At 39.6% G+C, this 21,961-nt stretch overlaps 1 protein-coding gene across 1 annotated transcript in view; it reads right to left on the bottom strand.

Annotated features, from left to right (window-relative positions):
* EMP3 (epithelial membrane protein 3 (MAM blood group)) overlaps positions 1 to 21,961 on the bottom strand; it is an 86,360-nt gene that overhangs the window by 4,665 nt on the left and 59,734 nt on the right. Inside the window, exons 3-5 of the mRNA XM_089690980.1 lie at positions 10,648 to 10,750; positions 3,538 to 3,678; positions 750 to 3,029 (exon numbers count right to left, since the gene is read on the bottom strand). Of these exons, the coding sequence (XP_089547106.1) occupies positions 2,860 to 3,029; positions 3,538 to 3,678; positions 10,648 to 10,750 (414 nt within the window). The 3' untranslated portion in view covers positions 750 to 2,859. The remainder of the gene's footprint in view (positions 1 to 749; positions 3,030 to 3,537; positions 3,679 to 10,647; positions 10,751 to 21,961) is intronic.

Here is a 21,961-nt window from a genome sequence, read left to right as displayed (position 1 = left end):
ATCAACGCTATGTTTGGAGGAGGAAGAACAAGGCCTATGATGAAAAGAACACCTTGCCTACTGTGAAGCATGGTGGAGGGTCAATCATGCTTTGGGGCTGTTTTGCTTCTGCAGGTACAGGGAAGCTTCAGCGTGTGCAAGGTACCATGAATTCTCTTCAGTACCAGGAGATATTGGATGGAAACGTGATGCAGTCCGTCACACACCTGAGGCTTGGGAGACGTTGGACCTTTCAACAGGACAATGATCCCAAGCATACCTCCAAGTCCACTAGAGCATGGTTGCAGAGGAAAGGCTGGAACATTTTGGAGTGGCCATCGCAGTCACCAGACTTAAATCCGATTGAGAACCTCTGGTGGGACTTAAAGAAAGCAGTTGCAGTGCGCAAGCCTAAGAATGTGACTGAACTGGAGGCCTTTGCCCATGAAGAATGGGCGAAGATACCCGTAGATCGCTGCAAGACACTTGTGTCAAGCTATGCTTCACGTTTAAAAGCTGTTATAACTGTAAAAGGATGCTGTACTAAGTACTAAGATTGAATGTCACTTGGGGGTTGAATAAAACTGATAATGCTGTGAGCACAGAAAAGACATTTGTGGTTATTTCATTATAACTGTTATGTTATATTTGTCTGACCTACAAGTGCCTCTTTAATGTAAATGTAAGCAAGATGACTGAATGATCAAAAGCAATGTCAAACTGGCCAAAACACTCAATTTCAGTGGGGGTTGAATAATTTTGGTCACAACTGTACATATGTTGAATTTAATATACATTTATTGTTCTTATAATGAATACATAACTGCACTAAATTGTGTTTTTACATCTGCTTAGAGTTCAGCTTTCATTTGACTCAAACCAGAAGAGCGTTAGGGATTTGTTTTATACTACATTAGGACCGGAGCCACTACATAAGCATTATCCTTCCACTGAGCACATTACCTTCGCTGAGGTAATGAAACCGCTACTCCAACACACAACTGTGAGCTTTAGAAGTATGATACACCAAACTTATTGCTAGTCATAGCCTACCGCTGCTGAACAAGGTAAGTACTGTAGCTTGATGAGCAGCAGAAGAATACGTAGTGTTTGCATTTTTTACAGTAATGAAAATATCTTTAACTATATATAAACTAGGAAATTAAAATGTTTGTTTTGTCTATATCATCCAAGCAGGTTTTTCTCTTCATTTTACAGCTTGCATTGGAAAAAATAACACCCAAAACCCGGCTGTTTGCTTTTTAGAACATGAGCTCCACGTTGTGAATAAAATACACATACATAAGAAAATCTTGTAAGAAGTACTACAAATTGAAAATTGTAGACAGGCTATGGACATTCTAATATGTACATTTGATAAATGTAAATCTAAAGGCAGAACTTTATTTTGGACAGAGTTGGGCCATCTGTATCTCATTAGGAGATTGTCCTTCACTTCCTGTTCTGTAAACTCAACAGGAAGTGAGAGGATATCTTTTCCCTTTTAGACAGCTGTCATGGGAACAAGTGTACACAGTAGACAATTTGCCCTCCGTTCCTGTTGAGGTGACAATTCCTAATTTCGGATTTACGCTCACTTTCAGCCCAGTTACATAGGTGATGAGGGTAATTAGAATCTCCATAACAGGTGTAACAACAAACTGAGAGTGGTTTTAACCCCTCATCACTCCATCCAAATCTAAAAAAAAAGTTTTCCTTTGGTAAGTTTTAAAACAAACCCCCAACAACCTCTTTTAGACACTGTGGAGTAATTCACTCTTAAAGATTACAACATAAAACACTTTCACTTTCATGTTGGCTGCTCAGCTTGTCCTCCACCACCTTTCCCCTTCCTTCCCCAGCAGGGTGCAAGCTTTCTAGTGTCCAAATACAGAGCAGGCTCACAGGAAGAGAGGGCATCAGTGTATCTCTTGTGAAATTTGAGGATGTGTTGCTCCACAGACCATGCAGTTACAAAGGTCAGTGATGGAGGCTTGTTCTAAAGTTCATTTACTGTTTGCCAGGTTAATGTAAATATCAAATTGTCCATAGCCTGGATAAAGTTCCACTCCAAATAGTTTAGCACAAAAGTTGCAGTGTCTTCCAATTTTCAAAAATTTTACAAAATGCATTTAGAACCCTTTGAGTAACTCTGTAAACTTTTTTTTCCTTCAAAACCGTATGTTCTAACATGATAATAAAACATATTAGATAACTGTAGATTTGACATTGGGTATACACAACATGTAAAAGAAATGAAATAAAAGTATTCTCATTATTAAAGCAAAATGGGAATGTGTATATCCATTTTTAGACTAAAGGAAGCAAAACCTAACTATATTGTTTTGAATATGAAATAATATCTATATTTTCACTTATGTGTACATTTACCTAATCTGATAGTATTAACAATATTCAGATATACATTAGCTCAATTTGAGATTAAGCAATTTCTTTTGTACTTCTTTCTGCTGTTGTTGGCCTACAAAAAAAAAATTACTATTTTATATGGCTGTTGTAGCATGGGGCTGTTCCCTGAGGGTATGCAGGAGCAGAAACATATATTGCTCTGCATACATTAGCTATGCATATGATCTAATAAGATGGGTTGTCTTCGTGTGGAATGTTGATGAAATCCATGCTGAATCCAGCCGTAAATAAACGATAAAATTTAGCAGTATCTGAGACCACCGCAATCCATGGAATGGAGGTTGATAAGGATGACAATAGTGCCTTTGATTATTATGATGGCGATGTTTAAAATTTGGTGGGCCACAAATTTCCAAGACAGGCTGATCCAGATGAACCCCATATGCAATATTCCATCCAACACAGTCTGGGCATCTCCTGATATGTGGAATAAGAAGATGTTTTTTGGTGTTACTCCCGTTTCCGCAGATGGATGTACATGATTCCACTCACTAAACCGAGAGGAAAGGCCACCCAGGCTAGCACAAAGCAATGACCAAAATGTCCTCCTTCAGGCTTGTCTTGATGAAACTCCCTCACATGGCTTGCGTAGATCACTGCTCCAGAGAACACAGCAAGACCTGCACAAAGGGTTGGATTAGTCAGTTATATTTTGATCATAACAATGGCAGACAGACCAAAGACAAACAAGTTGGGAAACAAGTCTGACCTCTAACACCAGGAGCCATCTGGGAGCCATCCTAATGCTGAATCTGTATTTTTAAAAATCCCCCTTCCTTGCTGTTTACTTACCTTAGTTCCTCTGTAGCCTCATCCTTTGTTTGCTGCCTATCAGACAAAAATCACTGACACCAATGGGGTCATGCACAGTGGCAGGAGATCTTGCTGAAGACATTTTTGTCCAACAGGCTGAAAATACTAAAGGAGGCCACAGCTCTGGAACCAAGTAATTAGCTGGGGTGGGGTTAGAACAGTTTAACTTGGGGGGTTTATTTAGCAAGTACAACTGTAAAGGTACAAGCTACCTTTAATTACCTTATGTAGTGCATGAAAATAATCATAATTATCAATGACAAACTACAGAGGGAGTGTAAAAAGCATGATAAAATTAAAATTTAAATGTCTTACTTGCAAGTATCTGGAAGACACCTGTGGCATAAAAGAGTCCACCTTTCTCCATGGTGTAGAGTTGGCACATGAATAGCATGAAAGAAAAGCTGGAGAATAGGACTGAGAGGACCATCAGAGCTTGAACAGCATGGAACCATTCTGAAGAAGACAAGACAAACATTAAAGATGCAGTTTACTTAATGTTTTGTTCAGTAGGAGGCTGGCTAAGATGGCAATCTAACTTAAACTGAAATCAAAAATGGCCTAGGACAATTCTAAAAATACGAATGCAAAGGAGTTGGTACAATCACCTTGTGGTATCTGCCATATCTTCTGTCAGCTTTTATATGTGTGAGTCCCTGTAGAACCCTATGGATCTTAAGCCCAGAATGCATAAAAGGCTTTGAATTCTGACCATGCTGAGGTTAAGCACTGCCCCATCATGACATTAATACCCATCCCCTGTAAACTACCCAAAACCCCATTAATCTGCAAAATCATACAATTTTAGTAAGCAGGAGAGGCTCTGGTATTTAATTGCTGAATTACAGAAGTGGGTGTGGATCAATCACAACCTGGAATAAAGTCAAGGTTCCGTGTACAGTCTGGGCCTACAACCAAGGGGGGCTTCACAGAGATACAAAAATAATTTTGAAATACAGACACCGCAAGGTCTTTGCAATTCAGCACTGTTGTTACCTTAGAAACACCTCAGAATTACTTTTAAAGTGGAACTTCACTCTCTCTCTCTCTCTCTCAATCAAAATTGACTATTTTTAATCCTCATGCTGCCAGGAAAGTATATCATATTTACTTGTTTTAAATGTTTTTATATACATTTCTTCAGTTACTTCCTGGTTTCCTGCCTAGGCAAATGATGTCATACATCCCAGCAGTCTTCAGGAGGGGAGGGAGGGTTCTCAGCTCAGCCAATGCCTTAGCTAAGGACAGATGGATTCCAGGAAGTAAATGCTGCATGAATCATCTACCTTTACTCAAGATGGCCACTGCCAGAAATGCTAGGAGGTGTTTTTCGAAATTATTTCTCAGCAAAATAAACCATGGAGACATGGATGAATGAGAGAGTTTGCTTTGAATATTAACAATGAATTAAATAGCATTTTTGGTTTGTGGCACTCAGATGCAGTGCAGCTCCACTTTAACAAACCTATACACCTTAGCTAGTGACAATAAGAAGGTATGCTTTATTCCTAATATTAGTGCACATAGGTATTTTGTTTCTGTACTTTCTTGCTAATGCATCTGCCTCTTTTAGCATACAAACATGCTGAAATAAGCAGAGAAGGGAGCTACAAATTGGACTGCTTTTTAGCTATAGGTAATGCCTGCCCATACCTTTGGCGTACTGGGTTGGTATTTCAAAGAGGAGTTAGGGGCATTCCTTTTTGAAAACCCAGCTGAACGGTTCTGTGGCTATTTGACCTATTGCAATTTTAAAATAACACCAGGACCTAGCACTTCTCTTGGGTCCTGGTGGGGATCGGCACTTAAACCACTGGCTCGCAGTGGCGCACTTAGCCCAGAAGCTGAAACAATCAGCTCCAGGCTTTCCATCCTGCTACATACTGCTCCATTGGTGCACTCTAAAGCTGATAATGTAAACTCAGTGCCTCCGCAATGTGTTTACAATGGGAGTGAAGGGGTGTCAGGAGTGGTGTCTAAACAATTATTTTCATAATAAAATATATTATATTGAGGCTCAAGAAGAGCTGAAGCAGCTCTGTTTATATTTTCCCTGATGCAGCAGATCACATCTACGGCAATCTATCGCTAGTTGATTGCATCCAGCAATCGATCACCAGTATAACTGATCTGTTGCTATATAGTTGCATGGTGGGGCCTGGACCATATCACCCCCCGAAGAATAAAGAGTACAAAAAAAATGTGTGTATATATATTAGTGGTCACAAGCCTTGTGAAAAAGATGTCATCCTATTAATTTGTGTCTGACAACCTGACTTGATCTTCTTATCTAAATATTGCGCTGCAATTTTTTTGTAGGTTATAATTTGGGGTAAATGTCTGGGGCTGCACAAACTACATGAAAGTTGTGTTCGAAAAACATGTTCACTATTCCTTCCTAATTAAAAGCTAGGAAATACAATGTACTGTATGTGCCCAAAACTAAAATCAAATTAAAGCCCTTTCTGTCCCAAGAAAAAAATGTGTGGTATGTTACCAAGACACTGGGGAAATAAATAAAATGCCCTGGGACTCAAGCGGGTATATGTAGAAAAAGTCTACAGGACTTACGTGGTTAATAGTCATAAAAAAAGGGCACTGGATCTAATTCTAAAAACTGGAATATGTCAATTTTTTGTGATTTTCATCTGTATTTATGACAGGCTTTTTATACCTTGGCAGCTGGATGAAGGACAGTAACAATATGTAAATCCAACATTTCATATTCCTGATATGTGCCTGCTGTACCATGTACTTGTATGAAACAGTACCCTGTTCAGTTTGTATTGCTTACTTTGTGTGAAATCCCTGGTGTTCCTGCCAGTCGCTCTGCTTTTCCTATTCAAAACTGACCACACTAAGCATGAAAACACAGCATGGTCAGTGTTCTGGCTGTGCTGGGAGCTAATGATCAAGCTTGTCCTGATATGCTCCCTCTGCACAGCCATTCACTGGGAAGATCAGTTTACTTCTGTTTCTCCTCCACCAGCTCCTTTTGCTGCTGAGAGCAGAGGCTATATGATCACTTATAAGTTATAAATAAAGGAAAAAAAGGTATTTATAATGTTTTTCATATGTATACATAAATGTTTTGCCTTTCATTTCTATTTTAAACTGAATGGGTTGTTTGACAAGGTGGGGGTTTACACATACGTTGATTGTGTGTTAGTGAAGGAAGGCTTTTTTTTGGATTCACTTTGCTGCGACAATATTGCTTGCATTTCCATTTTTTACCTTACTTTTTTTAAAAATGGTTTTCTATTGGCGAACAGCAATTTTATATTTCAGGATTGCGCCACAACTAAGGACCTCACAGAACAAGTCTTAGCCGGAGTTACATATGGCAACAATGGCATGTATACAGCTCTGTCAGGCTGTAATGTTAGAAACTGGGTGGTTTGCCAGGAGGCTTTAAAACTGCGGCTCAGCCACCTGTTTTTACCTCCCCCAGCTGCCCATATGAAAGAACCCTGAGATCTATAGACCATCAGTAAAAAAAAAAAGCTATGGATTAAAAAATGTGTTGTGCTTTAGAAAGGCTAAAACAGAGTTTGCACAATTGAATAGATTGTCATCAGGATCAGGTTAGGATTGCAGACAGATTTTAGGAACCTATGTTCTCTTTTTAGTTAATTGATCTTGATACAGTGACATTTTAAATGATTCAGTCATAAATTAAAGTGAGATGTTTTTCTGAAGAAAACATAAGTAATGAAAACAAAAGCTAGGTGAGGATGCCAAGAGGCCCTTGGCAGAAAACAAATTCTGGGCACAGAATGTTTTATTTTTCTTCTCATTAATCATCTTTCAAGGCTTTTCTAAACAGTACATCTGCTTTTTAGGCCCACATGGAATTCAATATGTGTGCAACGAAAATCAAAAACCACAATGGAAAATATTTCAGAATACTTCATAAACTGTCTTAAGCAGAGAAAGGCTAGAACCTTTGTCAGGTTTTTATTACTGACAGGGGTCCCTATTGAGGACATTTCCTTTCACTTCATCAAATATATCTATAGAAATAAACTGTGAAAGAGATATATACTGTATATATATATATATATATATATATATATATATATATATATATCTATACACACACACACACACACTATATTTCCAGTATTGGGAGGCCTGCCTTTAAATGCATATGAACTTTAATGGCATCCCAGTCTTAGTCTGCAGGGTTCAATATTGAGTTGGCCCACCCTTTGCAGCTATAACAGCTTCAACTCTCCTGGGAATGCCGTCCACAAGGTTTAGGAGTGTGTCTATGGGAATGTTTGACCATTCTTTGTGCACTGTTGCGCAGTCATGTTGGAACAGGAAGGGACCATCCCCAAACTGTTCCCACAAAGTTGGGAGCATGAAAGTGTCCAAAATATCTTGGTATGCTGACACTTTAAGAGTTCCCTTTACTGGAAATAAGGGGTCAAGCCCTGAAAAACAACCCCACACCATAATACCCCCCTCCACCAAACTTTACACTTGGCACAAGGCAGTCAGACAAGTACCATTCTCCTGGAAACTGCCAAACCCAGACACATCCATCAGATTGCAAGACAGAGAAGTGTGATTCGTCACTACAGAGAACACGTCTCCATTGCTCTAGAGTCCAGTGGTGGCGTGCTTCACACCACTGCATCTGACGCTTTGCATTGCACTTGGTGATGTAAGGTTTGGATGCAGCTGCTCGGCCATGGAAACCCATTCCATGAAGCTCACTACGCACTGTTGTTGTGCCAAGCTGAAGGCAACACAAAGTTTGGAGGTCTTTATCTATTGACTCTGCAGACAGTTGGAGACTTCTACGCACTGTGTGCTTCAGCATGCTCTGTCATTTTACGCGGTCTACCACTTCATGGCTGAGTTGCTGTTGTTCCCAGTTGCTTCCACTTTGTTATAATACCACCGTGGAATATTTGTGGACGGCATTCCCAGGAGAGTTGAAGCTGTTATAGCTGCAAAGGGTGGGCCAACTCAATATTGAACCCTGCAGACTAAGACTGGGATGCCATTAAAGTTCATATGCATTTAAAGGCAGGCCTCCCAATACTGGAAATATAGTGTGTGTATATATATATATATATATATATATATATATATATACAGTATATATCTCTTTCACAGTTTATTTCTATAGATATATTTGATGAAGTGAAAGGAAATGTCCTCAATAGGGACCCCTGTCAATAATAAAAACCTGACCGTGGAATATTTAGTGGCAAGAAAATTTCATGGATGGACTTATTGCACAGGTGGCAACTTATCATGGAACCACGTTTGGATTCACTGAGCTCCTGAGAGCTACCCATTCTTTCCCAAATGTTTGTAGAAGCAGTCTGCATGCCTAGATGACTAATTTTATACACCTGTGGCCATGGAGGTGATTGGAACACCTGAATCCAATGATTTGGAGGGGTCCCAATACTTTTGACAATATAGTGTATATAGTGTAGCACTCTCTTAGGTAGGTGCTAGGGTTAGATAGATAGAATTAGTTGCATTTTTTATTTAGTTGTCACTCTATAGTCAGAGCGGCTGTAAATTTTTGTTAGGAAAAAAGCATAGTTAGCTCACTGTACATGGTGAGCTGTGGTCATTTAGTTACATCTGCTCTGTGTGCTCAGCTGCTGCCAGTCTGTCTAGCTTTCTCTGTATCTAGGAAAATTTAGGTTGATGATAGGTGTGGAGTTATGCAGATGGAAGCATGAATATTGGTACAGCCTTTGACTCTGATGGCATGCTGAGTAACTGTATATATTTAGGTGGCACACAGGGCTCTGGGTTCTTTCCTGTCCAGAAGGTTAACCTTTAGATAGAGAATACTTTGAGAATGATGGAATACTTTCTTTCCTGTCCAGGACTGATCCAGTCTGGGAGAGGGCACAATGCCCTCCCAGGCATTTACTGCTATGTGGCCTCAGGCAGGCGACCTGAGGGTCTGAATGCTGTGACCTGGGTTCTGCTATGCTGACTGAGGAGCTGTTTACTATAGATCTGCTCTGGCATCACAGAGGAAGGCTTCCAGCTGTTCTTGGCCCTTATTAATACAGACATCCCTAAAGGATCTTAGAGACTGAGTGCTGTTTAACCCTTTCTGGTGCTGGGAAGTCAACTGCGGGTTCAGTAAAGGGAATACCGGCTGGTGTTCTGAAGATTTTTGTCCACCTGACCTACTTTTAAAAGGACTCTAAAAATGTTATGCTACTACTACTACTACTACTTTTTATTGCTGCCCTAAAGCTGAAGTCCATTGTTTGATTCAAGACACTGATATTGCTTGCCCTGAAGATTAGATAAAGTCCTCAAGTGTACATAGTTCTATTTTTGGAGTATCCCACTCATCTCCCTCATCCCTATCTAAGTTCTCCAAAAATAAAACAACAAAAACAACTCCCCTAGACTAGTTATTGGAGAAACATGTGAAAGTAACTAGGCAAAGGGGCAAAGTAACTAGGGAGGACCTGGACAGTTTACCTGTGGTTCCTATGGGAGTAGCAGTACAATAGTATAATCATATGTAACTAAGACCACTGTTTCCAAAATAGCAAAAAATTAAATAGGTCCACTTTGCTGACTAATAGGGCAAGAACTCAGGAATACAGTACTTTCTGTTATGCTGTGCACATGTTGCTTGCCCGCCATACAATGCTTTAATTAGTCTTAAATTGATTCAGCAACTGTGATTTTGTTTTCTTTGTTGTCTGGACATACTCATGAAGGGTCTTCAGATATGTTTTGGCTTGGTCTGCGATTTTTATATGCATGTACCTATAGTAACAGTGACTACAACAGGTATAAACGGTAAGAAAACCTATCATGTACTGAGATGCTGGACCTATCTTCCACCCCGTAGTCTTATAGAATATTTAAAGAATCTAAGAAAAAAAAAACTGGTTGTAATGTTATTTTCATGTTAGATAATGTTATTTATCAGAAAAACAAAGTTACTAAAGAGAATGCCATATGATAAATATAACTTGTTACAGGCATGGTAAGATGATAGTACTGGTGCTTCCAGTAGGTAGTGACTCATCCAGTTCCAACTGCCCAGGTAGCTTCCAAGGTCTCCCCACTCACTGGACCTGTGATTGTTACCCCCTGAGCTACCTAAGGTGTCTTGAAATGTTTCACTGTGGTCAAAATGGGACCAGTCACTTCACTGCAAGCAAGTTGAAGTGAAGGTGACATTGGTCAATGGTCATGTTATCCTATCAATTTTACTGGTTATGCTGGTAAAAATACCAGCCTGGTCGGAAACATACTGTATTTGCCCTAAAATGACAGCTGCATTCTGATTCGTTACAATGAGCAACATGTACCTTTGTTAAGGCACTTTTTATGAAAAGGACCCGTTCTTCTTTATGACCACCAAGCTAAAAAAATATTAATGACCTTTGCATATATACTGTTTTAACTTACCATTTGTTGACACAGAAGAGCACAACCAACTTTCTGAGCTGTTGTTATAAATACAGTCATGCCAGAGGTTCAGTGTTTCATCTTCTGAAAGTACCCACCATGACTAAATTGGTGACAAGGGAAAAATGAACAAAGAATGGAGAGATTATGATAAATTGTCAAAATGCAATATACAGTATATTTTCATAAAGTACACTGCTTATTGAATGAACATATAGATATTGTAGAGTTTACCTTCTCTCATTACCTTTAAAATACCAATTACATATTATAAACACAAATTATATACCCACCTAAAACACCTATAACTATAAAAAAGCATAACTCATGTCTTTCCTTCCCTATATACATGTGGATAATAAATGTCCACTGTCCCCCAAGAAGGAAATCACACCAATGCAATGCATACAAAATGACCATTTATAAAGTATATGACCATTTATAAAGTATATATATACAGTTGTGTTCAAAATAATAGCAGTCAGACATCACTAACCTGATCAATCACTGTTTTTGGTAGAAATGATATTTCTACATGGCAAATAATTTACTAGCAGGTGTAGTAGAGTAATAGAAATCCAACAGACCCAACAGTCATGACATGCATGCTGCTGATTCTGTGTAATTGAATCACTAATTGAAAGGGGCATGTTCAAAATAATAGCAGTGTGGAGTTCTATTAGTGAGGTCATTCATTCTTTGAAAAACAGGTGGCAATTATTGCCCTTATTTAAAGAAGGAAGGCAGCAAATGTTGTACATGCTGGTTACAGTGCATTTCTCTCTGAAATTCTGAGGAAAATGGGTCGTTCCAGACATTGTTCAGAAGAACAGCGTACCTTGATTAAAAAGTTGATTGGAGAGGGGAAAACATATAAAGAAGTGCAGACAATGATAGGCTTCTCAGCTAAAATGATCTCAAATGCTTTAAAATGGCAACCAAAACCTGAAAGACGTGGAAGAAAGCGAAAAACTACCATTCGAATGGACATAAGAATAGCCAAAATGGCAAAGACTCAGCCAACTATCAGCTCCAGGAACATCAAAGAAGGTATAAAGTTACCTGTGAGTACTGTTACAATTAGAAGACGCCTATGTGAAGCCAAGCTATCTGCAAGAAGCCCCCGCAAAGTCCCACTGTTGAAAAAAAGACGTGCTGAAGAGGTTACAATATGCCAAAGAGCACATTGACTGGCCTAAAGAGAAACGGCGCAACATTTTGTGGACTGATGAAAGTAAGATTGTTCTTTTTGGGTCTAGTGACCGGAGACAGTTTGTCAGACGACCCCCAAACACTGAATTCAAGCCACAGTACACTGTGAAGACAGTGAAGCATGGTTGCGCAAGCATCATGATATGGGGATGTTTCTCATACTATGGTGTTGGGCCTATTTATCACATACCAGGGATCATGGATCAGTTTGAATACATCAGAATACTTGAAGAGGTCATGCTGCCTTATGCTGAAGGGGAAATGCCCTTGAAATGGGTGTTCCAACAAGACAACGACCCCAAACACACCAGTAAACGTGCAACATCTTGCTTCCAGACCAACAAGATTGATGTTACGGAGTGGCTAGCCCAATCCCCGTATATTAATCCAATAGAAAACATATGGGGTGACATCAAAAATGCCGCTTCTGAGGCAAAACCAAGAAATAGAGAAGAACTGTGGAATGTAGTCCAATCATCCTGGGCTGGAATACCTGTTCACAGGTGCCAGAAGTTGGTTGACTCCATGCAACACAGATGTACAGCAGTTCTCAGAAACAGTGCTTATACAACTAAATATTAAGTGATTCAAAGGAAAGCAAAATCTTCAAACATTTTTCAGTTTATATAGTGAATGTTTGAGTTTGTAAAGAAGAATACAAACACTGCAATTTTTTGAACAGTCTAATATTCACTTTTCTTCAATTTGTTTAGAGGAACAACACAAATTTGATATATTTTTCTTCATGTTTTGATTTGGAATAGAATGTGTAGTGTTCCCAATGCATTTGTGTGTATGGAAATAAAAGCTATTAGAAGCATTTTGAACTTTATTCACTTTTTTTAACACACTGCTATTATTTTGAACACAACATTGCCATCTTAGGAGTCGCTGAAGATTTGGGTCCCCCTATAGTCCTGCACAGCCAGGCAACACACATTTTTCACACAGATTTTCATCCAGTAGACAGTAGCCAGTCCTTGAGCTTGTTTTTTTGGATTTTAATAGTGGATTGAACTTGGATAGAGTAAGGGGTGTACGGGATGCCCAAGGATATAGTAACTGAGGACAACTTCCTGGAACTATGTACAAGTCTTTACTTCAAAATCCTCTTCTTGGAGAGCTAGTCAGCATGTCATGTAGTACCACCTCAGGCCCCAGATTCTCCTAATCCAGCTGTTTGAAGGAATCCCTGGACAGGGGATCCAGTGCCTGTCATTTTAAATGTAAGACAGTCCCGGGTAGCAAGCTAATCCAGTTTCAACATAGAACACTTTTTATATGAAGGGTCTGCTATGGACTTTAAGGGCGACCACACACTGTTTTTTTGTGGAGCTCCCCCCTACAATCCATACTAGACCCTCATCTATGAAAAGGATGGATGTAGAGGGGAATTCCAACTATTTTGTTTACAAACAGAATAAATCAGCCATGAAGTGTCATTAACTGTCAATTTCATTTTGTTTTTGTTGTAAATGTCACTTTTCTACAAATGCACCACTTCAAAGGCAGGTTTAAAGCACTTCATGTTATTTAAATTAATTGTGTATTTTTAATGTTGCCCTTTAAGCCTTATTAAAAGAACATTTTTGACAAAAAACATGCTGTCATTTAGCAACATTTTGTTTTCTTTGTAAATGTCACTTTTGCTGTACATCCTTCCATGTGCCACTTCACAGGCAGGTTTAGGGCATCCCCCATGCATTTTTCACATTAAGGTTTATTAAAAGAGCTGCTTCCTGCCAATTTGTATTTTTTTGGTACTCCCCTGGCAATTCCCAGCTCCACATGCCCCTTGTTTGGCAACCCCTTGCCTATTAGCCTTAAAAATGGCAGAATTGCTTTTCAGGATTCTCCTCCCATTGACTTCACTGGGGTTCACATTAACTGCTTCCCGTCTGCCAACCCATAATGTACTGCAGATGGGTGGTAGCTGCAGGCAAAGCGATGTACATCACTTTGCTCTTCCAGGTTTAGAGCGCACATGCACACGAACCCCCCCCCCCCCCCGACTCCCGCTGTCATTCGTTGTAGGAGGTGTATGTCAGCAGCTCTTGGCCAGTAATTTTGGCTGGGACTCTGACGAACTCCTATATCTAATGGATATGCAGAGCTGTGCCTGTATTTGTAAATATAGGCACATTATCTAGCTGGTTCTTCTCTGATTGCCCCCTGCCACCCTACCAGTGCCATTAGTACAGTATCAGTGTACAGTATTTTTCACTGATCACTGTATTAGTGCCACTAGCGATGTCAGATAGCATCAGATAGCCTCAGGGTCAGTTAGCATCCCTCCCAGCCAGGGTCATCTAGCGTTAGATTGCCCACACACTATCGCACTCACGCTAGATCGCTGATCACTGTCATTACTAGTATAATGTTTGTACAGATCAATATATTGATCACGAACAAAACTATACCAGTGCCCCCTTAGTATTACTAAGTGTCTACAAAAATGCAGTGATAGCAGGATAAGCCCCGTTCTCTGCCAGCACTTGAGTTTAGCTCCAAAACTCCCCCCCCCCCCGCCATCCCTAACAAGAAGTGAAGTGTCAGTGTAATTTCTGATCACTGCCACCTGTGATACATTGCACACAAAAACCGCAGCTTTAGCAAAATCAGGCCTGATCTCTGATCACAGGTGAATTTTATTTGTAGTGGCTCAAGCAGTCCCTGACAGCCAGGTGCTCTTTTTCCCGTGAGTTGCACTAGGTACCTGTAAATTTAGAGCCCAAAATGTCCCAAAAATGGAACATTAGTGAAGAGGCCTACAGGATTCTGAGCATGTCAGATGAGAGCGAAGGGGAAGCCTCTCTGACAGAATCCACCTCAGAATACGAACCGTAGACAGCAGCGGCACCCTGACAGGTAGACGATGGAGAAGATGTCTCTCTTAATATCAGGCGTACCCGACCCCTTGAAGCTGAAGTGCTAGGATCACATGACTTGTATCATATGCAGCAGAGTGGGGAGTGGAGAGTCCCATAAGTGCAGTACAAGCTGATAATTTTTTTTTTTTTTATAATATTTCTAATTTTAACATTATCTTTTATTTTTATTTTTTATATATATATATTTTTTATTTATTAATATTTTGAATCTACGTCTATCCATCCCATTTTTGTAAATTTAATTAATTCATTTTTTATTTTTATTTCTATTATATATATATTTTTTTTTTTATTATATTTTTTTAAATTTTTGGATTTTTTAATTTTGTATCCTTATTTATCTCCACCAACATTTTTCCACATAGCTTCTTCTTTTTTCCACATTTTTAACTGTCCATTTTTCATTTTCCATTGTATTTGTATTTTTATTTTTATTCTCATTCACCTATCGTTACCATTTTTTCATTCTTACACAATTTTAATTACATCTTGTATTCCCTTTTGTATTTTTCTTTTTTCTTTTCCCTTCTGACACTTTTGAACATTCGTGACTTTCCGCCATTCACCTTGCAACAGTGGCAAATCACTTCTTTCATTGATGTGTTCTCTCCCTCCCACTGGTTAATCGATTAATTAGTCCCGCGCTCCCTATATATTCATCCTTGTCCTTCTACCTCCCCCTGCTTGAAAAAGGAGCGCACTTCCGCCTTCCACGGCCAGCGCATGCTCCGAAACGCATCGCAGTGCACCTTGGGTATCTGACGTCAACACGGCCATGCCACCGCTGCGCTCCAGCGTGTGTTCCACCTGGCTCTGAGGGAGGACGTGCACGCCGGCCGGCCTCACCGCTGTTCCCCTCCAGCCACCACGCTGCTCCAGCCGGAAGCTGACCTCTCCATACCGCAGAGAGATGACGGCTCTTCACCCTGGATACCACCCCACTGTTAACTACTGTTAACTACGGTTTTTATGCTTACAATTACCCTACCTATGTGAGTGTTCCTACATATATACTTAAATAAAGAGGCATATTGCACTTAGAGGCGCTTCTCTCCTTCTCTCAGTACAAGCTGATGCGCTGGCTAGCACAAGTATTGTCCTGCAGTCACCAAGAATTCGCACACAGGCCCATAGAGCGCATAGTGTCCTTCCAGATGTGCTTGCAAATCCTGATTGGCAGCCGACAGATTCTGCAGCACCCATACTTCCCCCATCCACTGCCCAACCCGGAATTCAGGTGGAAACAGCAAATATAACTACTCCCCTTGATTTTATGGAGCTATTTTTCACAGAAGATTTGTACAATTTGATTGTGGGCCAAAGCAATTTATATGCTCAACAATATATCGCTGCAAACCCAAGTTCAAACCTTGCCAGACAATTCGCTTGGAAACCTATTATGGTTTTCTGAATTTTAAATTTTTTGGGCCTAACCCTCAACATGGGCATTACAAAAAAGAATGAGTTGTGGTCGTATTGGTCCACAGACCCGATTCATCACATGTCCGTGTTCTCTGCTGCCATGGCTAGGCATAGATATGAGACAATAATGCGCTTCATGCATTTCAGTGATAACACACTCTGTCATTCTCGGGGTGACCCTGAACATGACCGGCTCTAAAAAAATTTGACCTCTCATAAACCACCTTACTGAGAAATTTGCAGATGTGTATATGGTCCATCAAAACATCTGCGTGCATGATTCCTTAATTCACTTTACTGGCCGCATTACATTCAAACAATACATCCCGAGCAAGCGTGCTAGATATGGGGTCAAATTATACAAGCTCTGTGAGAAGGCCACAGGGTATACATAAACATTTATGGTTTATGAGGGAAAAGACAGCGAAGTAGAGCCCCCCAACTGGCCAGACTACATGGGGAGCAGTGACAAAATAGTTTTGGATTTGGTATCATATTTGTTTTGTAAGGGGTACCACTTATATGTGGACAATTTCTATAAAAGCATGCCACTATTTTGCTGCCTTTTGCAGAATGTTGGAATTGGCTCATGTGGCACTGTGTGACCTAATCGCCAGGGTTTCCCCCAAAGGCTTGTAAATACCCAACTTAGAAAGGGGGATAAAGCCTGCTTGAGGAATGATGATTTGCTTGCAGTGAAGTGGAAGGACAACAGAATGTTTTGTCCTGTCTTCCATTCATGCAGATGCGACAATCCAAATTAGTATGGTATCTGATGTTGTTGAGAAACCCCTCTGTGTCCACGACTATAACCTTAACATGGGAGGGGTTGACTTCAATGACCAAATGATGAATCCATACCTAGTTTCTCGAAAAGCTTGGCACCGATACAAAAAGGTGTCTATTTATTTATTTCAATTGGCTATATATAACGCTTTTGTAATTTACAAAGCAACTGGATAAAGTGGATCCTTTCTAAAATTTCAAGAAGAGATCATCACAGACCTTTTGTATCCAGAAGGTGCTGTGGCCCAATTCCCAAATCCAGATGCAGTTAGCCAGCTGCATGAGAGGCATTTTCTGGATGTCCTCTCTGGCACCCCAACCAAAAATCACCCCAAAGAAGATGTGTCTGTAGCAGACACAGAATAAGACATTGCATCCACTTTTTTTGTCCCTTCTGTCCTGGCCAACTTGGTCTCTGCCTCAAGGACTGCTTACGTCACTACCACACACTAGTGGGGTATTAGTATAGGGTACAGAAAAGTTCAGGGCACATATTCACCATTCTCACACAGGGTCTCAAAAGATGTTAGATAGTCAGGAAACTGTCCTTCGCATTTTGAGAGACTTGAAAATCAAAGGCTGTTACACAAAAAGTTTAAAAAAAAAAGTAAAAATTAAAAAAAAAAATCAAAATGTAATTTTTTTTTTTAAAAAGTTGTTTTTATCAAGTTTTATTGAGTTGAGTTGTCCTATTGTTACTTTGTTTTATTGTTAACTGTTTGCTTTACAGGAACACCATTCACTTCTTGGTTTATTGAGTTAATGTTCTATTGTTACTTTGTTTTACTGTTAACCATTGTTTGCTTTGCAGGAACACCATTCAGCTGCAGCACCAATCTGTTTATTGTGACAGCAACATGGCCTTGCTCTCAGAATATACAACAGTGCGTGCAGCTCTGCCGGATGAGATTTTTCATCTGCAGTTAAAAAAAAGAACATATATGCACAAGCATGGGGGCCTGGGGTGGTCAGTGGGTGGATCATTCAGATGATGTAAGGGCAGAGGAGATATCTAGAGTCTAATAGAACCCATATTTCTCAAAAAAGAATACCTGTTAATGCCTATTGCAGTGACAGGGGATATTTACATTCATTCCCTGTGATAGCAATAAAATGATTAAACAAATGAAAGGGACAGTTTAAAAATAATAAAAGAAATCAAAATAACTTAAAAAAAAAGCAACCTCACCCCCCATTCGCGCGCAGCGGCGTGCGTAAGCGTTGATCCTGTTTCGGTATGTAAACAGTGGTTGCACCGTGCATGTGAGGTATCACCGCGAACGTCAGATCGAGGGCAGTAATTCTAGCACTAGACCTGTATAAATCTAAAATGGTAGCCTGTAAAGGCTTTTAAAGCATTGCCTATGGATATTAAACATGTATATACTTTGTCACTATTGCACGGAGTGTGCGCAGTTTTAAAGCATGTCATGTTTGGTATCAATTTACTCGACATACCATCATCTTTTATATTTTACCAAACAATTGGCCAATACTTTGTGTTTTTGTGCATTAAAAGTAAAAAATGTATTCTTTTAAAAAAATATGGCCTGGTCAGGAAGGGGGGTAAATCCTCGGGAGGGCAAGTGGTTAAAGTTTGCAATTTTCTGATTTTTGGCTGTGTTTGCTGAACATGCCCTCGAATTGAACCCAAGCAGATTCACTCATCACTAGTCTTCTGATTATCTTTCTAAACTTTCAGCATTCTTCTCTCACAGGGCTGTGATCTGGACACCCTTACATAGGATGTAAGTAGCTTCTTGGTAAATGGAGTTCAAGCGGTTTTTGAATCCTTATGTTCCAAGGCAGGACACCATGGACAGGTCCCTGTGCATAATTTCCACTCAGTCACTCACCACCTGAACTGGGGGCAACAATTGCAACTTGAAAAAAATAACAGAAAAAACACACAATTTCCTTCTCCCTGTGCAGTGCTAAAAAAGGAAATTGGTGTTATTTTCTCTTATATTTTGCAGATTGTAATATTATGTTATTGTGCTAGTGGCTTAATTATTGTTCTAGATAGGGGGTTTAATTAGGAAGGAGCGCAAAAGAATGTGTGACAGATTTTTTTTCTTAAGAGAGTTGCAGGTTGCTTCCTCTAGGCCAGAACAGAACATTACTTGGAGCAAACATCTTCAGGGTTTCCTCCTTGAAAGTGAGATGCCTGCAGCACTCGAATCCCTAGGCCTACAGGGCCCGAGGAGAAAGACAGTTCTCTCTGTGACTTCCTGACCAGGCAGTAGCCCTAGAGGGAAGACCACATGCCAGGAAGTCCTTCAACTATTTCATATCTTCTGAGCCAGGTCAACAGGTCTCCAAAGCCTGCTGATTGGCTGAGTTACTAAACGTCCATAACACTCTCTGCTGATGCCAGCTCTTTTTTTTTTTTTCAATACTGTAATTCAATTACACTTATGTCACCGCAGATGAACACTGCCATCCAAAGGTGGGAAAAGCAGCCATTATGTTGCACTTAACAATTCTTAAATATTGTGGCTTTTCTTTTTTGTGTTTTCTTTTTTTAGGCATCCTTTCCTTTATTTTCACCATGTGATCCAGCCAGTAACACACTTGCTGTCTTGGGGTGGCTCCACTCTATGGAGGAGCTACAGAGCCATCCTTAGACAGAAGTACTTTAGATAGATTTGAGTAGAAAATTAAAGCCTAACTCCAGCTAACAATTTTAAGCAGTTAAATCAACAGTTTTTTCTCTTTTAGAATAAAGGTTTTATATAAATGAACAGAAACTGACCATTGTAAGCACCCCTGTCAGTGTTAAATGTATTTTCTCAACACTCTCTGCCACTTTTGCTGGACAGCTTGGTCTGATGAGGGAAGTTCAAATGTTACTGAACCCACAACAGTAAAATCAGTCTGTATATGCAGTAAAGCATGCTTGTTATACTCACTGTGGAATCTAAGGGGTTAATCATCTGCATTGTGTAAAAAGGCTGTTTGGTCCTGTCTTCTCTAACCCTCCCCTCCCATAATACAGAGCAGCAGTGACAAGTCTGCACATGCTCTCTTTGGTGTGTATTGCTGGAGAGTTTGTTTTTTTTTGGGAGGGTGCATGTGATCTGCACAAAGCCAATCAGCACTGTCTAGACAGGGGGTCAGGGATCATGCAGCGTCATAGGTCAATCAAAGGAGAATGAAAACTCCTCCCTCCTACAAGATTAACCAGTGCTCAGCTGGACACTAATAGAAGTCACAAGACTGCTATATACTGCTGATGAGAAAAGGTATTTAGCAGTTTATATTTATTAAAATAAATGCATTTCAATGTTTTGTATACTGTGGGAGATCAGATATAGTGAATGCAGGGTCCTGGGTACAGTAAAACTTTAAAGAATAATATACTTACTGGCTAGATAATATGCAATATATTACGTCTTTGCCTTTGGGGATTTGAAGACCTTTCAGTTTTTTTTGCTGTCTGTACCTCTGTTTGTGAGATTCATTCTCTCTGTTTGTCCTGTTTACTGTTATCATAGAAAGTATAAGCACAAGAAAATCCCAAACTTTGAATTGACACTGGAACGGTAATAGAGGGGAAAATATTCAAATGGGGACACTAGTTCTGGTGACCTTACAGACACCCAGGGATTCCCTCATGTTGCAGGGATTTCCTCTCACTTCCTGCTTTGACTATGGGACAGAAAATGAAGGAAAATCTCAGATAAGACACAGATGGCAAACAAATGACAGGGGATATAACCTTCCCTTACTCTATGCAAAATGAAAAAATAACTTTTGCTTTTAATTATCTTTAGTTCTATTTTACGGCTTCCATTTTGCACAATGAAGCCTCTAGCCTGCATGTGATAACTATATCATAGCTGACATAGCAGACACATGATTGGGACCCATACTGATTGATTCTCCATTGTCAGTGGAGATCTAATCTGTTAGCAACAGCCAGAATAAAGATCCCACAGGTGAAAAAAAATGTTCTCTGGTGGTTCTGAAATGTTGTAATTCTTTGATGGACTCCTTAAGCAACTTGTCATGTTGTATTACTATTATCTCTGTACCGGTTCCATGATGTACACTTTAGAAAATGTTGGCTGGCCCTTGTTATTGTAATACCTTCAAATATACAAGGAACTTTGTGGAAGAGAGTTATATATTTTATTATGAAGCTCAGTTATAAATAGAAGCAGATATGATTAAAATACTTATACCAATGACCATGTACAAAGAATCTGCCTAAATAATTTTCCAACTCTGAGATCATCCTTGTTTTTTTTCAAGGTAAATAGTGGGTATTGTGGCACAATCCAAAGGTACAAATATAGGAATAATCAAGACATACACAAAGCACCATTAACAGATAAGACTTACAATGCAGAGAAGATATGGTGTCAACAGCTGAGGACTACAAGTAAGTTTGAGACGGGGAGGAGTGGTACTTGCCTCTTGTATGGTCATGTGCTATAGAGGTTGTTAGGTGTGGTTGATTAACACTTTTTTGCATTACCTTAAGTGTAAAAGATGAAAAAGGGACCGATAGTTGTGTAGAATATGTATGAAATTTGAGCATTAGGATGAATTTGACCTAGATGGCTAGGTTCAAGAAGACATACTGTAGGTGCACATGAGTTTAGTACCTAGATAGTCCAGGGACTTTGAGGCCCAAAAAAAGGAGACATTCATTTTCAGTATGCTCACTGTATCAACAGGAGTGTGATTTTTAGTGTAGTTGATTTAGATTAATTGATGTGTAGTCCTAAGATAGTTGATTAATTGTTATATGATTTGGAAAAGGAATAGAAAAGATCTCAAAGGTTGAATGATGGTTAGAAGCATATCATATGAGTAAAGGCTACTTTAAAAGTGGAGACCAGCAAAGTCCACCTCTTTAAACTTTATTGTTTACATTGTCACTGATCAGCATTGCTAATATTAAAAAGATGGGAAAAAGAGGGCAGCTCAGGTCAAGTAGCCCAGTATATATTGGTGTCTGCAGAATTAGAGACTGCATTCATTAACTGAGACGT

This window comes from Staurois parvus, unplaced genomic scaffold (assembly GCF_062004578.1).
Source record: "Staurois parvus isolate SC_StPar_1 unplaced genomic scaffold, SC_StPar_1.0 ptg000548l, whole genome shotgun sequence".
Lineage (NCBI taxonomy): Eukaryota > Metazoa > Chordata > Amphibia > Anura > Ranidae > Staurois > Staurois parvus.
This window is presented reverse-complemented; position numbering and strand designations above follow the sequence as displayed.